The sequence below is a fragment of the Oncorhynchus tshawytscha genome, linkage group LG28, assembly GCF_018296145.1.
Source record: "Oncorhynchus tshawytscha isolate Ot180627B linkage group LG28, Otsh_v2.0, whole genome shotgun sequence".
Lineage (NCBI taxonomy): Eukaryota > Metazoa > Chordata > Actinopteri > Salmoniformes > Salmonidae > Oncorhynchus > Oncorhynchus tshawytscha.
Window position 1 is genome coordinate 29,856,334 of NC_056456.1, and position 18,283 is coordinate 29,874,616.

General features: G+C 41.0%; 1 protein-coding gene across 7 annotated transcripts in view; it reads right to left on the minus strand.

Annotated features, from left to right (window-relative positions):
- Window positions 1-791: 791 nt before the first annotated feature.
- The window catches only part of LOC112227060 (cyclic AMP-dependent transcription factor ATF-6 alpha), a 50,664-nt gene continuing 33,172 nt past the window's right edge, over window positions 792-18,283 (minus strand). For 6 of the 7 annotated variants that reach the window (XM_024391869.2, XM_024391866.2, XM_024391870.2 and 3 more), the window contains 4 exons: window positions 17,328-17,392; window positions 16,618-16,729; window positions 6,667-6,751; window positions 792-1,959 (listed from right to left, as the gene is read on the minus strand). In XM_024391869.2, coding sequence (XP_024247637.1) covers window positions 1,790-1,959; window positions 6,667-6,751; window positions 16,618-16,729; window positions 17,328-17,392 — 432 coding nt within the window. In that variant the 3' untranslated portion in view covers window positions 792-1,789. The remainder of the gene's footprint in view (window positions 1,960-6,666; window positions 6,752-16,617; window positions 16,730-17,327; window positions 17,393-18,283) is intronic. The other variant, XM_024391867.2, reaches the window with a different exon arrangement.

Here is an 18,283-nt window from a genome sequence, read left to right on the forward strand (position 1 = left end):
CTGAACAGTTGATGTAAAGATGTGTCTGTGCATTTATTTGGGCTGCAATTTCAGAGGCTGGTAACTCTAATGAACTTATCCTCTGCAGGCAGAGGTAACTGGTTATTCCTTTCCTGTGGTGGTCCTCGTGAGAGCCAGTTTTATCATATTGCTTGATGGTTTTTGTGACTGATTGGCTCAAACGCATTAAGAAGGAAAGAAATTCCACAAATTAACTTTTAACAAAGCACAACGGTTAATTGAAATGCATTCCAGTTGACTACCTCATGAAGCTGCTTGAGAGAATGCCAAGAGTGTGCAAAGCTGTCAAAGGCAACAGGTGGCTATTTGAAGAATCTCAAATATAAAATATATTTTGATTTGTTTGGTTACTACATGTCTTATTTTATAGTTTTGTCTTCACTATTATTCTACGATGTTGAAAAAATAAAAAAATTAAGCAACACCCTTGAATGAGTAGGTGTTCTCAAACTTTTGAACGGTGGTGTACATTTGATATCTTAGTGGATTGTAGATCAGTCTACAGGGCCATTGTATTTTGCACTTTATAATCTCTGTTGCTCTGTTTGTGTTTTATTTCTCTAAATGTCTCCCATTTTGTCCCAACACATGTTATTGTATTTTTATATTTAATGGTCACTGTTAACTGCCCAAATGGCAGCAGGCAAGATCATTCAGCGAAGTAAGACACGGTTATTTCTTACTGCTTGTTAGAAGTTTAAAAAGTGTATGTTGTGTATACTGTAATTTAAAATGAAGCTTTTAATAAAATAAATGCCTTCAAACATTAATGCTGACACACACTAGTCATCAGTATTAGAACATGTTACTGTCCATGGTTTTATTTCTGAAAAACTCTGAAAACCATGACAAACCATTTAAGCAACTCAAACAAATTCATTTTTACACCCAAAATGTACACTTTCCTGAAAATGGCCACATACCTTACATCATGTTTGTGTGATACTGCTACTGCACAAAAATAAATCATTCAACTGAACCACACTTGCACTTGACCCCCTACCCCTTTCTAGCTCTGACTTTCCTGATAACTACTTTGAGGAAAGCATACTTACTATGTCTCTGATATGTGGTTGTCCCACCTAGCTATCTTAAGATGAATGCACAAACTGTACGTTGATCTGGATAAGAACATCTACTAAATGACAAAAATGTAAATGTATTGCTTACATTGTTTGGGATTTTAGTAAGTAATTTTGTTCACTCAACATGGCTTCATAAAAAGTAAGAATCATAACTCCACCAGATATGCCTATTAACAACTTTAATATATGTGAAAAGGATCTTGTTAACGTGGCTTGGTTCCATCAATAGGGTCCAGAATCAATTACTGTTTTGTATAAAGGTATTAGGTTACATTTGGTAAAATTATGGCTCAATTAAAAGAGCACAATAGCTGTAGGGTCAAGACAGTGAAGGAATTTTTTGAAGGGGTTACACAGGGTTTAACATTAAGTCCCATATTTATTCTAACAAATGACCTAGATGCCTGCATTGGCAGCCTGTCAATTTAACATAAACCAGATGCTCTAAACCAAGCAATATGGAGGCAAACAGTTGCTGGACAACTTTATAAGTCTTGATAGATTTGTAACAGCGGAGGTACAAGGACTTGTGAAATGTGGAAGACAGAGGATGTGCGAAATTGATGCAGAACATTTCCAGAGAGGATACAGAGCTACATTTATTGTCACAGTTTATCAATATATCAAAATGTTGGCTAAATGATAGGCTTTCAGATTGGCAGGAATTCTGGTTGAAGTGAAGTTCAGGCAGAGTCTGATAGAACACCAACCGATGCTGCAGCCTGGAAGTCAGTGGTGTTGGCACGTAGGAACTCTGGGATGCTGGAGGTTTTGATGTGGAGGATCTTGGTGTCCATGACCTCACAGTCAATCTGCATCATCACCTCAAATTTGTCATCCTTGATGACAGAGTCTGTAATGAAATACAATAAGTTAAAAAATATGGTTAAAATCTAAATGATATTCAGTCATCTTGGGTCAAGACATCCAATGAGGATCTCGAGGGTATCCCCTTCTAGTGTCTCTCTGTGAGGATCCAATCCCAAAGTCCGTCCTCTTAGCGCTCTAGAGCCCAAATGCAAGTCATTATTTGGTTCACTGCCTTCTCCCAGAGACCCTGTCTGGTGTCAGGTGGCTGAGGAGCCTGCAGGATGGCTGGAGGCTGAACACCAGCTCCTGGAAGAACACTGGCTGAAGCCATCAGCCTGGCTAGAAAGGCCAGGTCCATGTGGCTTAGCCAGCGGGAGGAATGTATTGGCACATGTAGGGATCAGGCTCTGGATCTAAAGGTGATTAATGCATATGGAAATTAAATTGAAAGGGTTATGCAACCGATCACATTTTGTGAACACATGGACGTTCAAAGTATGTGTGTTTCTACTGTATGTTTGATGAAAACTAATATGATAAGCCCATAGTACCTGAATACACTACTGTAGATATACTATTCAAAAATATTACCCACTAAAGTTTTTTTTTTTGAGAGCTGAATCCGCCCGTATATCTGTGGAAGGAATCTGAGTTTTAGCTGCCAGGTGTACACCTCCATTGTCTCGAGATTACAGTTTTAAGGCTTGGAACTTGAAGGTGTTGAGTTGTTTGGCAGACACACAGCTTATTTCATAGCTAATTCCAAATGGAACACTTGTGTATTCATACAGACCATACCTTATTCCAAATGGCACAGCACTAACCTGAGCATAGCTAATTCAAAATGGTGGAAGTATTTGCGTCAGACCAACCATAAATTAAACTATGTGAACATGAGAAAATATGTTGGTCTGTCAAGACAACACAGTGAAATGGCTTATTTCAAATCATGAGAACGAAAATACTCAATTACCCTTCATTATCCTCCACATACCATGCAGCCTTCAACTGAGGCCAATTGGTTATGACAGTTACCCAAAAGGCCACTTGGCATTCTTGCACCGTATGTTGTAGCCCAGAAGAGTGATTCTGAGGACAAAACTATACTAAATCTTCCATTCAAGTAGTGAGGAATATCAAACTGATTTCTACAGATGGAAGCTATTTATGGCAAGAATATGTCTTTCTAAACAACCACACTCTGTGGCTGGGGAAAATTACAACCTACCGTTACAATCACCTGGTAATTATATGCAGCCACCACTGTGCCTCTCCAAGGATATTATCTAATGATATGTAATAAGCATAGCATATCCTTTCAACAAAGCCATAAGCACATCAAACAAATTCCGCTCTGGCATCCACTTCTGCACTGCAAAAAAAACTGAAAACAAAAGAAACCGAGACTGTGGTAACAAAAGAAACCGAGACTGTGTGAGCAAGAGAAACAGAGATAAAGAAATAAACCAAAAGCATTCCCATGACAGGACTGCATTGTATTCCACCAACGCCTCTATCCCACTCTCTCTCTCTCTTCTCCTCATAATCACTCTAAAGCTGTAATCTAGATTGTCACCCATCTATGAGATTGCATAATAGCAGATCCAAAACATGTTGGCTAATGTTGTGGGATCTAATGGCCTAGACCTTAAACAAAGAAGTTAATGATGAATCTTTCCCTACAAAAACATGCCAAACTTCAGATTTATATGTCTGGATTCAGAGAAAGCAAAACTGCTATCAACAAGCAGTCAGCATAAAGTTTGGTTTTGTAGGATGATGCATGTTTGCATAACAAACTTGATCCATAAGACTCAGGAAACAGGTCTTGGAATGTTTCAGGACCATTAACAGTGTGAGGCGGGTAAGAGCAGCCTCTGCAATGTTCTGTACTGGCGGGCCTCTGGGACCCACTAAAGTATGTTTACAGGGGCCTGGCTCAAGGCCATAATGGCGAGGCTCCTGCACTGAAGGCAGCCGATCCCCAGAGGTGTCCAGGGAGGGTGGTTTTCCTTTGGCCGGAGGCGCTTGTCTGTAAGGGCTGAGCTCTGAAAGACAGTATTGGTGTGGAATGACCGAACCATGATAATAACTCCAAAGCATGGTGGTCTCACAGCATTTAGTGCTGAGCATAGGCCTTTATGAGAAACGGTACCTCAAACACTATGCGAATCAAGTGCAGTGGTTGCTTTGTAATCTGGAATTTTCACACTTCATCTACCCTTTTTTTAAAACGGTTAAATGCTAATCAGTACATAGTATGGAAATACTTACTAGCTTAAAATACATACACTTGAAGTCGGAGGTTTACATGAACTAGTTTTAATTACTCCAACCTAAGTGTTTCAACCACTCCACACATTTCTTGTTAACAAACTATAGTTTTGGCAAGTCGGTTAGGACATCTACTTTGTGCATGACACAAGTAATTGTTCCAATAATTGTTAAGACAGATAATTTCACTGTATCACAATTGCAGTGGGTCCGAAGTTTACATACACTAAGTTGACTGTGCCTTTAGAAACAGCTTGGAGAATTCCAGAAAATGATGTCGTCATGGCTTTAGAAGCTTCTGATAGGCTAATTGACATCATTTGAGTCAATTGGAGGTTTATCTGTGGATGTATTTCAAGGCCTACCTTCACACTCAGTGCCTCTTTGCTTGAAATCATGAGAAAATCAAAAAGAAATCAGCCAAGACCTCGGGAAAAAAAATTGTAGACCTCCACAAGCCTGGTTCACCCTTGGGAGCAATTTCCAAACGCCTGAAGGTAACAGGTTCATCTGTACAAACAATAGTATGCAAGTATAAACCCCATGTGACCACACAGCCCTCATACCGCTCAGGAAGGAGACACGTTCTGTCTCCTAGAGATGAACGTACTTTGGTGCAAAAAGTGCAAATCAATCCCAGAACAGCAAAGGACCTTGTGAAGATGCTGGAGGAAACAGGTACAAAAGTATCTATATCCACAGTAAAACGAGTCCTACATCAACACAACCTGAAGGCCATTCAGCAAGGAAGAAGCCACTGCTCCAAAACCTCCATAAAAAAGCCAGACTACAGTTTTCAACTACACATGGGGACAAAGATTGTACTTTTTGGAGAAATGTCTTCTGGTCTGACGAAACAAAAATAGAACTGTTTGGCCATAATGACCATCGTTATGTTTGGAGGAAAAAGGGGGAGGCTTGCAAGCCGAAGAACACCATTCCAACCGTGAAGCACGGGGGTGGCAGCATCATGTCGTGGGGGTGCATTGCTGCAGGAGGGACTGGTGCACTTCAAAATAGATGGCATCATGAGGTAGGAAAATTGTGGATATATTGAAGCAACATCTCGAGACATCAGTCACGAAGTTAAAGCTTGGTCGCAAATGGGTCTTCCAAATGGACAATGACCCCAAGCATACTTCCAAAGTTGTGGAAAAATGGCTTAAGGACAACAAAGTCAAGGTATTGTGTGGCCATCACAAAGCCATGACCTCAATCCTATAGATTGGGCAGAACTGAAAAAGCATGTGCGAGCAAGGAGGCCTACAAACCTGACTCAGTTACACCAGCTCTGTCAGGAGGAATGGGCCAAAACTCACCCAACTTATTCTGGGAAGCTTGTGGAAGGCTACCCGAAACATTTGACCCGAGTTAAACAATTTAAAGGCAATGCTACCAAATACTAATTGAGTGTATGTAAACTTCTGACCCACTGGGAATGTGATGAAAGAAATTAGAGCTGAAATAAATAATTCTCTACTATTATTCTGACATTTCACTTTATTAAAATAAAGTGGTGATCCTAATTGACCTAAAACAGGGAGTTAACTTGGATTAAATGTCAGGAATTGTGAAAATCTGAGTTGAAATGTACTTGGCTAAGGTGTATGTAAACTCCCGACTTCCACTGTACCTGCAACTGTATTCAAGGTTTAAAAGGGCTTCTAAAATGTGTAATTTCCACTTCCAAATTTCTGATTTGATTTGCCCTAACAACAAATGTATCAACCCTACAACAATTTTCATGAATTAGAATCCACAGAATAATTCACATTTCTTGCTGCTGCAGACTAATTATCCTGCCATGAGAAACTGGTAAAATGAAGATCCTACATATGTAGTATAAGCCAACTCGTATTTTCAAACTATTTATCTGGCTCTCCCAGACAAGCTCTTCTCGAAAGCTTAACCCTCCCCTGCTACTGGAGAGACAGTAAATCACCTAAGATTAGAAAAGCAAATGTACCTACCGTACAGTACTGTTGTCTCTGAACTTCAGAAAGTGTACATTCTATCCTTGGAAAATCTGTATTCTACTTATTTTCTTCAGGGTAGAAGGGACACCAACAGACCAATACGATTGCCCTTAGCAAAATAGCCTAATTCATTGCACATGACAGAAGTAAAAAAAATAGCTTAGTTTACACCTGAAAGCTATTTCTGTCACGAATACAATAGAAAGTAAATATAGAGGAAAGCTTTCAAGACGAAAAGAAAGTGAGCATTCATCCATCACAATAACAGTCATTTGTTCAAGCTGGTTCAAGCTGTAACTAAACTGATGACTATAGTGTATAGTGAGCGTAGGTTGTCTGTTTATACACAGAAGGAAGGTGGAGATGTAAATTGGCTGTGGCTTCTGATTACGTGAAAGCTCTTCTCCAAAACGTACATCAATAAACTTCCTTAGAGTTTAAAGTCAAATGGTTATTTTTGGCTTGCTATTGCTCAGTTCCCATCAGTTACTAGTCCTTACCATTCACATTAATAGCTGGTAACAGCAAGGACATCTTTGGCCTTCTCCCTTTGCTGTGGTTGGTCGCAGGGAGCAGAAGGTGATCCTACAAGGAAAGAAAGAGTTGGCGTCAGATAACTAATGACTAACTGCATTAACTAAGTTGAACTGGTCCTTAACTCATTATAGTCTAAGCCGGAGGAGGGGGGGTGGGGGTTCTAGTAAGCTATATGGAATTGTTTTAAGAAGGTCATATCAATGGTCATTTTGCAATTCGAGTTAGAATTTTAACACCCCTTGAAGTATAAAAAAATATATAAAAATGTTATTTGGCCTAACACTGCTTTTAGCCCATACAAACATATTGAATAACAAATTCACTACATGGAAAAACAGAAGAAAAAAAAATCGAAAAGTTTGTTCTGAAGTGTCAGTTCTATATCTGAGAGATAAAAGATCAGGATTTTATTTATTTAATGTATTTTGTGGTACTAAACAGTTTCTATATACAATGTATTCAGAAAGTATTCAGACCCCCTTGACTTTCTCCACATTTTGTTTCGTTACTGCCTTATGCTAAAAAAATAAATAATTACATCCCTCATTAAGCTACACACAATACCCCATGACAAAGCAAAAACAGGTTTAGAAATGTTTCCAAATTTATTTATTTTTAAAATACAAAACTGAAATATCACAAATACAGTGCCTTGCGAAAGTATTCGGCCCCCTTGAACTTTGCGACCTTTTGCCACATTTCAGGCTTCAAACAAAGATATAAAACTGTATTTTTTTGTGAAGAATCAACAACAAGTGGGACACAATCATGAAGTGGAACGACATGTATTGGATATTTCAAACTTTTTTAACAAATCAAAAACTGAAAAATTGGGCGTGCAAAATTATTCAGCCCCCTTAAGTTAATACTTTGTAGCGCCACCTTTTGCTGCGATTACAGCTGTAAGTCGCTTGGGGTATGTCTCTATCAGTTTTGCACATCGAGAGACTGAAATTTTTTCCCATTCCTCCTTGCAAAACAGCTCGAGCTCAGTGAGGTTGGATGGAGAGCATTTGTGAACAGCAGTTTTCAGTTCTTTCCACAGATTCTCGATTGGATTCAAGTCTGGACTTTGACTTGGCCATTCTAACACCTGGATATGTTTATTTTTGAACCATTCCATTGTAGATTTTGCTTTATGTTTTGGATCATTGTCTTGTTGGAAGACAAATCTCCGTCCCAGTCTCAGGTCTTTTGCAGACTCCATCAGGTTTTCTTCCAGAATGGTCCTGTATTTGGCTCCATCCATCTTCCCATCAATTTTAACCATCTTCCCTGTCCCTGCTGAAGAAAAGCAGGCCCAAACCATGATGCTGTCACCACCATGTTTGACAGTGGGGATGGTGTGTTCAGGGTGATGAGCTGTGTTGCTTTTACGCCAAACATAACATTTTGCATTGTTGCCAAAAAGTTCAATTTTGGTTTCATCTGACCAGAGCACCTTCTTTCACATATTTGGTGTCTCTCCCAGGTGGCTTGTGGCAAACCTTAAACGACACTTTTTATGGATATCTTTAAGAAATGGCTTTCTTGCCACTCTTCCATAAAGGCCAGATTTGTGCAATATACGACTGATTGTTGTCCTATGGACAGAGTCTCCCACCTCAGCTGTAGATCTCTGCAGTTCATCCAGAGTGATCATGGGCCTCTTGGCTGCATCTCTGATCAGTCTTCTCCTTGTATGAGCTGAAAGTTTAGAGGGACGGCCAGGTCTTGGTAGATTTGCAGTGGTCTGATTCTCCTTCCATTTCAATATTATCGCTTGCACAGTGCTCCTTGGGATGTTTAAAGCTTGGGAAATCTTTTGGTATCCAAATCCGGCTTTAAACTTCTTCACAACAGTATCTCGGACCTGCCTGGTGTGTTCCTTGTTCTTCATGATGCTCTCTGCACTTTTAACGGACCTCTGAGACTATCACAGTGCAGGTGCATTTATACGGAGACTTGATTACACACAGGTGGATTGTATTTATCATCATTAGTCATGTAGGTCAACATTGGATCATTCAGAGATCCTCACTAAACTTCTGGAGAGAGTTTGCTGCACTGAAAGTAAAGGGGCTGAATAATTTTGCACGCCCAATTTTTCAGTTTTTGATTTGTTGAAAAAGTTTGAAATATCCAATAAATGTCGTTCCACTTCATGATTGTGTCCCACTTATTGTTGATTCTTCACAAAAAAATACAGTTTTATATCTTTATGTTTGAAGCCTGAAATGTGGCAAAAGGTCGCAAAGTTCAAGGGGGCCGAATACTTTCGCAAGGCACTGTACATAAGTATTCAGACCCTTTACTCAGTACTTTGTTGAAGCGATTACAGCCTCAAGTATTCTTGGGTATGACGCTACAAGCTTGGCACACTTGTATTTGGGAAGTTTCTCCCATTCTTCTCTGCAGATCCTCTCAAGCTCTGTCAGGTTGAATGGGGAGCGTCGCTGAAACAGCTATTTTGAGGTATTTCCAGAGATGTTCAATCGGGTTCAAGTCTGGGCTCTGGCTGGGCAATTTAAAGACATTCAGACTTGTCCCAAAGCTACTCCTGCGTTGTCTTGGCTGTGTGCTTAGGGTCGTTGTCCTGTTGGAAGGTGAATCGTCGCCCCCCAGTCTAAGGTCCTGAGAGCTCTGGAGCAGGTCTTCATCAAGGATCTCCCTGTTCTTTGCTCCGTTCATCTTTCCCTAACTAGTCTCCCAGTCCCTGCTGCTGAAAAATATCCCCATATTATGATGCTGCCACCACCATGCTTCACCCTCTGGAGGGTTCCAGGTTTCCTTCAGACGTGAAGCTTGGCATCCAGGCCAAAGAGTTCAGTCTTGGTTTCATCAGAATAGAGAATCTTGTTTCTCATGGTCTAATAGTCTTTTAGGTGCCTTTTGGCAAACTCCAAGCAGGGCTGTCATGTGCCTTTTACTGAGGAGTGGCTTCCGTCTGGCCAACCTACCATAAAGGCCTGATTGGTGGAATGATGCAGAGATGGGAGAACCTTCCAGAAGGACAACCATCTCCACAGAGGAAGCCTGGAGCTCTGTCAGCTTGGCCATCGAGTTCTTGGTCACCTCCCTGGCCGGTTGGCCAGCTCTAGGAAGAGTCTTAGTGGTTCCAAACTTCTTCCATTTAAGAATGATGGAGGCCACTGTGTTCTTGGAGACCTTCGATGTTGCATACATTTTTTGGTACCCTTCCCCAGATCTATGCCTTGACACAATCCCATCTCTGAGCTCTACAGACAATTCCTTTGACCTCATGGCTTGGTTTTTGCTCTGACATGTACTGTCAACTGTGGGACCTTATATAGACAGGCGTGTGCCTTTCCAAATCATGTCCAATCAATTGAATTTACCACAGGTGAACTCCAATAAAGTTGTAGAAACATCAAGGATAATCAATGGAAACAGGTTGCACCTGAGCTCAATTTGGAGTCTCATTGCAAAGGTTCTGAATACTTATGTAAACAAGGTGTGTCTTAATTTTTAATACATTTCAAAAAAAATTCTAAACCGGTTTTCACTTTGACTATTGTTTGCAGGTTGATGAGTAAATACATTAAATAGTACCCGCAAAACGTCAGTCTCAACGTCAACAGTGAAGACGCGACTCTGGGATGCTGGCCATCTCTGTCCAGTGCCTGTTCTTTTGCCCATCCTAATATTTTCTTTTTATTGGCCAGTCTGAGATATGGCTTTTTCTTTGCAACTCTGCCTAGAATGCCAGCATCCAGGAGTCAACTCTTCACTGTTGACGTTGAGACTGGTGTTTTGTGGCTACTATTTAATGAAGCTGCCAGTTGAGGACTTATGAGGCGTCTGTTTCTCAAACTAGACACTAATGTACTTGTCCTCTTGCTCAGATGTGCACCGGGGCCTCCCACTACTCTTTCTATTCTGGTAGAGCCAGTTTGCGCTGTTCTGTAAAGGGAGTAGTACACAGCATTGTATGAGATCTTCAGTTCCTTGGCAATTTCTCGTATGGAATAGCCTCATTTCTCAGAACAAGAATAGACTGACGAGTTTCAGAAGAAAGCCATTTGTTTCTGGCCATTTTAAGCCAGTAATCGAACACACAAATGCTGACGCTCCAGATACTCAACTAGTCTAAAGAAGGACAGTTTTATTGATTCTTTAATCAGAACAACAGTTTTGAGCTGTGCTAACATAATTGCAAAAGGATTTTCTAATGATCAATTAGCCTTTTAAAATGATAAACTTGGATTAGCTAGCACAACGTGCCATTGGAACAAAGGAGTGATGGTTGCTGATAATGGGCCTCTGTACACCTATGTAGATATTCAATTAAAAATCTGGCGTTTCCAGCTACTATAGTCATTTACAACATTAACAATGTCTACACTGTATTTCTGATCAACTTGAAATTTTAAAGGACAAAAACATTGCTTTTCTTTTAAAAACAAGGACATTTATAAGTGACCCCAAACTTCTGAACGGTAGCTTAGGTGTTCCTTTTGTCCAGGTCGGAAAGGGCAGTGGGGAGTGTGATTCATCATCTGTGGATCTGTTGGGGCGTTACGTGAATTGGAGTGGGTCTAGGATTTCCAGGACGATGATGTGAGCCATGACCAGCCTTTCAAAGCACTACATGGCTACCGACGTGAGTGATACAGGGCGGTAGCGATTTAGGTAGGTTACCTTAGCTTTCTTGGGCACAGGGACTATGGCGGTCTGCTTGAAACATGTAGGTATTACAGACTCGGTCAGGGAGAGGTTGAAAATGTCCATGAAGACACTTGCCAGTTGGTCCGGACATGCTCTAAGTACACGTCCTGGTAATCCGGCTGGTCCAGAGGCCTTGTGAATGTTGATCTGTTTAAAGTTCTTGCTCACATCGGCTACGGAGAGTGTGATCACTCAGTCGCCCGGAACAGCTGGTGCTGTCATGCATGCTTCAGTGTTGCTTGCCTTGAAGCGAGCATAAAGGCATTTAGCCCCGTCTGGTCGGTTCACGTCATTGGGCAGCTTGTGGTTGGGTTTCCCTTTGTAGTCTGTAACAGTTTGCAAGCCCTGCCACATCTGACGAGCGTCAGAGCCGGTGTAGTAGGATTTAATCTTAGTCATGTATTGGCACTTTGCCGTCACTGGTTCATCTGAGGGCATAGAGGGATTTCTTATAAGCGTCCGGCTTAGTGTCCCGCTCCTTGAAAGCGGCAGCTCTAGCTTTTAACTCTGTGTGGATGTTGCCTGTAATCCATAGCTTCTGGTTGGGATATGTAAGTACGGTCACAGTGGGGACGACGTTGTCGATGCCCTTATTGATGAAGCCAGTAACTGAGGTGGTATACTCCTCAATGCGCCAGCAAATTAGTCTTGTAGCGTAGCAGACACGTCATCGGACCACTTCGGCTGTAAAAACTTCAGACGAGTTCTAAGACCCGTTTAGGTGTTGTAGGGGAAAACGGAGAACAGCATCGTGTTCATGAGAGTCTCATGAACAGGGAAAACAGTTGACGCTACAGACGATTTTGTGAGAAGACCAATTTTCGGGATGTCTCATGGTCTGACAAACACTGCTCTAGCTCTGTCACATTTCACCACAGATGCGGAAGTGCAACATAGGCGGATGCGGTGGATTGAGCCAGTCGTCTAGGCCCCTTCGAAGGAGCCCTAGCCTTTATACACAGTAACTAAAAGTCTTGATAAATATTGGTGGTCTGGGAGAGGAGATCCGTGCATGGTTGAGAGACTGCTGTCACCAGCTTGACCAGACCAGACGGTTCCTCTCCCAGTTGGAATAGAGCAGCAGTAAAAGTACTTTCCATGTTTGTTTTCACCTGCCTGGGTGGTGGGTTTTTCAGTTTTGTGACTATTCTATTGGTTCCAAAGCGCCAGGCAAGCTCAATCAAGCCCAGCTAAAGTATTTGAAAATACTTCCAGGAGTATTTGAACCCAGGTCTGGTTAAAACGGAGCTGTCCCTGGGAAAAGAGAAGAAGTCATGGAAAAACTAGGAACTTAATCCCAAAGCTCACTGATGTAGCACAGATATACTATAAAGTAGGCCTATACTGTAGGCTTTGAAGGGGCTATGAGGTCCCTTCCTAAACACACCATTGAATTTAGGGCTCTCAAGGACTAGTTTTCATACCAAAAGACTCAAAAAGTCAGACGTTTACAGTGTAGAGTGACGGCACAGAGGTAAATATTTTGTTTTGAAGCCAGCTGCCACTATTGGGAGTACATGTGACTGTGCCTCAGATCGACATAGCTGGCTAAGGTAAACATTAGCGTGTGCTAAAGGTAGCGAGCAACATGATTAGTCTGCTTCCGAGTGAAATACGGAACGGTTTGGATCAGCGCAATACAGTGTGTAAATATCAGTGTAAGTAAGTGGAGATAAACATTGAGACTTCTGGCTTAAGACAGTCCTTGATAACCCCTAACATACATTTTGTTGTAGCCCCAGACAAGCACACCTGTTTCAACTAATGATCAAGCCCTCAAGGAGTTGAATCACGTGCGTTTGTCTGGGGCTACAACAAAAATGTGTGCTGTTGTGGGGTACTTAAGGAATGGAGTTGGGAAACACTGCTTTAAGACATGGAAGCCAGGGACAACTAGTCTTGAAATAGACAGAGAGACTGGTTCTGATCCAGCCCTTCAAATAACACCAGTTCTAAACATCTGATAAAACTATGGAGCTTTGATACAGTGTTAAACACATAGAAATAGATTGAATAGAACGGGCGTCCCCATTCAAATCAATGATGGCATAATGGGCGGACTGGTGGCTATTGCGAGTATAGCCATAGGAGCAAAGCAGGAAGTAAAAGCTTCAAGGGATAGTGCTAGCTGTCTATGTCAGTGGCGGTCAGTGCCATTTCAGATGGAGGAACATTTTTTTTTTTTAATTACAGCATATTGGATGACATTCATATTCCATTCACCCAGTTAAATGTAACAGCGATAGGTTTAGGCTACTACATGATACTCAAATTGTCCCTATACCCATCATGAGGTTGCTACAACCTAGCCTATGAATGAAAATTTACAACGTAGGTGCACACCGGTCGAGAGACAAAATTGATGTGACAGACAGTGACACGGACAGATAGTGACATTCAATACAGACTTGCACACGCTTGCCTGCATCTAGCTGTTAGTGGGTATAATTAGTCCAACAGTTACAAACGAGAGTTTCTCATGATGCTCCTAGGTTTTGTATTGAAGTCAATGTGCTCAGTGGAGGATGGAAGCTAGCTGTCCTACGGCTACACCATGGTGCTACCCTACAGAGTGCTGTTGATCAATTATTTAGTGATGTGATTATATTTAGTGTAGTTTTATCTAAAAGGGATACCTTTTTAAATGTTTTAAATTGAACATTTTAATGAAATTCCCTTTGGAATTCTCTTTGGCAAAGATCGTAAAAGCGGGTAGCCCTGAACTCAGAGATGGACCGTTTCCATGAGCTTCGGGGGGGGGAAAAAAATGATTGGGAAACATTTCTACCATTTTGTCCGAAAATGTCTTTGCCCTTTGCACAGTACCCCAGCGAGCCAATTATCATCATCAAAAGTGATTCAGTAAAATACTGTATGAATATATTCCCGATCATCATGTTCACCTACAAAACTTTGGGCTCAGCTTTTCTTTCTCACAGCAGCCATGGTCCAATGCATTAAGTTAGCATTCTGCTCTTTCCATCACTTGCGCCGTGGCGTGCTCTTTGAGACAGGCCACTGAGACCAGACGCTGCTCTGTTCATCCCATCAGGCCAGACAGAGAGCTTAGGTTTAGGAGAGCCGGCTGCAGCTGCACACCCTCGTCTAAAGTACATTCTCCTCTACTGAATGATAAAAAAAGGAAATTAATGAATGACATTTTATTTCCGTGTCAAATACCCAGTTGGCAACCCATCCCTTATGGTATTAATTGACACATTAACAAATATTACAATAATTTACTGTGATAATTCAGTGATAATTCTTCCTACGGTGTTCTCTGCAGTGTGCATCGCATGAAGAGTGAAAAAATGTATTTACATTTTTTTTTTAAATCGATCTACTGGTACAGGGACTCCAATCCAATGGCTGGCTGAATGACCCATTTGAGGGCTAGAAGTACAGACCGTACAGAAGCAGGCAGCCATTTCCAATGACATCACAACTCTTGTTTGAGGTTAAACCAGGTGCAATTCATGCAATTACTGTACGTGTGTGACACTCAGCAAAAGATCGTCAGAGTGTGGGATTGACACATTGACAACAGCTCTCAATGTACGGCATATGTACAGTACCTTCTGGAAAGGAGCATACTTGGTTTGCCAGCAAAGGGTTTCTATTGAGGCCATGATACAAAACAATGGCGATTGTACAAGAGCTTCATATCCGGACTGAATGATGCAGGCAGGTCTGAAGGCAGGTGGTGGGTGGGTTGATGCCTCCATCGGGGCTCAGTTAATGGGCCTTTAGGAAACAGATATCTGATCCTGGATAAAGCGCCCTCAGAGAGCAGAGCTGATGGGCACACAAAAGAGCTGAAGAGGGGCCCCTTGGAGTTGATGCTCTGAATTAATTGAGTTGAGAGATTGCAATCAGAGCTCACTTTCCTTCTCTCTGTCTGTTTCTCTTTCTCTCTCAGGTTCTCACAAAACAGACATTGGCAGGCCATCAAAGAGAATGGTCCTTGCTGACTTTCCTGACCAGTCATCAGGTTAGAAGAACGTTGAAAATCAGACCAAGACTTCAGAGGGGCTGTCTGAATAGATGGCTAAATGAATAGGGCGGTGTAAGGGGTGTAATGGTTGAGAATGAGAATAAGACAGAACTAAGAAGGGATTCAGCCGATGAGCATCATAAGACTGCTTTCACAAAGCCTCAGAACTGTATAAAACGCTCCATCAAATGTATAAAGGAATGTCTGGAGACATATCAGAGGAGACGGAATAACAGATATAAGAATCTCATAGTTTACAGTTGATGGGTCTTTTATGAAAATGGAGGTATGCATTCTCGTCATCGAAAATACTTTCCTGGCAGAGGTTGCCGATAAACAGTTGTGAATATGATTTAAATTTTCACTTTAATGTAAATGTATTGGAGATGTTTAACTACATCATTCCACTTCACCAGAGAAAAGATTAAGATGTGTGGGACGGAAGGACAATGTGCTCAATCAATACATCAAAAAGATTCAGCGGTTAGGCTACATCAAATAAAAATTGCAGTGAAATTCCAATCTGGTAGCTTAACAAGAAACGGACACCATTGGTTACCGTAAATGGTCATTTCAACCAAAACACCACACAGAATGAAAGGAATATAAGAACAGCATCAAGGATCATCTTTATTGTTCTAGATGGACACCGATTGAATTTGGACACTGATTTCATAAGGTCTACATGCCTTAGGTCTCTGAAAACCATAACATTCCTTCCGAATGTGCGCGCTCAAAATCCAAAAAGCCTACATCAAAACACACAAATGCAATTTGTGTCAAGGTCAATTAGTGAATCATTAACTGTACACTGATAAAGTTACAAATCCCATATAAATGCATTACATACGCTCATATGTGATGATTGAAACGCTAATGTTAATGTTTAATCAGCAGCACCAGCCATTTTTCTAACCCCATTCATTCATGCATTTGGGAGGTAAAATAGGAAGGAAAGAAAAACAAATATTTCCATTAGCTTCAAAAGACCATCTGCTCTTGAATTTGGGTGCCCTGGATTAGTGCTCAGTATGCTCTTCAAAAATAGTTTCACAACCACTTCATGATTCCATTTCTTCCCTACTTATCAGTTTCATCCACTGAAGACTTGCTGAAGGCAAAACTGTGTCATGAAACAGTTACAGACCAGATTTTAATTTGGCCTTGAGATCAGCACATTGTCACAACCAGAAGGATACATGGTTGCCTGCTTCTACGGAATATGCTATGGAATATGCATGGAGTGACTCACCCGGCGAAAGGACACCATATAGAAAGTATCGCCTCGTCGATTTAACTCATCGAAGAAGTCGCTGTAGCTTTGATGGTGTGAGTAGTACACCAGAACCTCACTTCCTGGTCTGCTGAAAGAGAGCGAGAGGTGGCAGTGAAATAGACTATATGATATATCAAAACTAAATCTAACATAATAGAAATCTGTGTAATTAAGGTTAGTTGACATCTTAAAGGTCTGACAATATTTATGACTGCTGTGTCAGTGAATTTAAAAGAGACCTAGAAAGATCTTGATTAAATGTAACTACATTTACTGTATCTAAAATCACCATCTCCTTCACATGAAACATTATTACAAAGTTATTACCATGCTATTACTGTGTTTAAGGGAATAAGTCATCTAGAAATAGTACTCTAAGTTCCCCTGTTGAATCTAGGAGGAACATCTTCCCACTTCTAGCTCACAGTGTAACACAAGTTGTATGTGTGGGGCATCGATGTATCATAGGTCTACCATTGACTTGGTAGCAAAGGCTACTGTTGTAGTTGGGCTGGTAAATAGCAACACAACTGTTTTGGCCTCTCATTCTCCACAGTAGTGGAGCCAAAAGGGAACACATAAAATAATTTTGAAGAGTTTGAAGTATGACACTGAAAATACTGTAGGGTCCATTTAAAATGTATTTGCACAACACATTGTTTCTGCCATTTTTTATGAATACTTACTCAGAGTAGCTGACTGTTACCACCTGGTTACTGGACTGGGTCATTTGAGGCCTCTCAGGTGACTTCTGTGAAAATGTTATAGAATGGTGGTCAGTGAGTCACTGCTATTAAACCAGACCGCTCCATTCTGAAACTTGAATCATTGAATGAAGAACACTATATAATTGTGTCTTGTTTTTGCTGATTGATGACAAAAAAATCAAGTGGAACTTAGACATTTTGTTTATATATGTGGCAATCTTTTTTCTTGTATTTGACCATTTCCTTAGCCAGTATGGATTTACCCATGCTCTGACAGCATTGCCCACTCTATTATGTGTTTGACCTGAAAAAGCACTGATCCTCATCCTGTCTCTGCTCTACACATATCCTGTGATTTACATGTGAAACAGAAGCACAGGTATATAACCTTCAAAATAAATGTAAGCTGAAAAGTTCCTTTAAAACATTTTGAAGGAAAAATCTAAATTAAAAATGTATACAACTGTTATTGTTGGATGACACATACAATATTACTGTAAAAACCAACATGGATGGGATGAAAGTAACACTTTAAAAACAATTGACTAAAGCCTATCAAAGGCAATGACAGAATCCAGGCATGCCAGTTCAAATGGTCACTGCATGAGTGGCCCACGGCTGAGAAAACATGTTTCACTGTGGATGAAGATCAGTGTGTACATTTTCGGACACCATCAGCCTCAAAACTCACCCCTCAATGAGTCAATCAACAACCCTCCTTGAGTTAATCGTCATGCCGCACGCTTCAAGGAGAGCTGACTATTGACTTAATTAAAGAGGGGTGAGGCATGAGGCTGAGGGTGTCCTAAAATGTACACCACACCCCAGTATAACGATTCCATTGAAACAGTCAAATTTTAGTTCGCACTAAATCTCCATATACAGTATTCAGACCCCTTGACTTTTTCCACATTTGTTACGTTACAGCCTTTTTC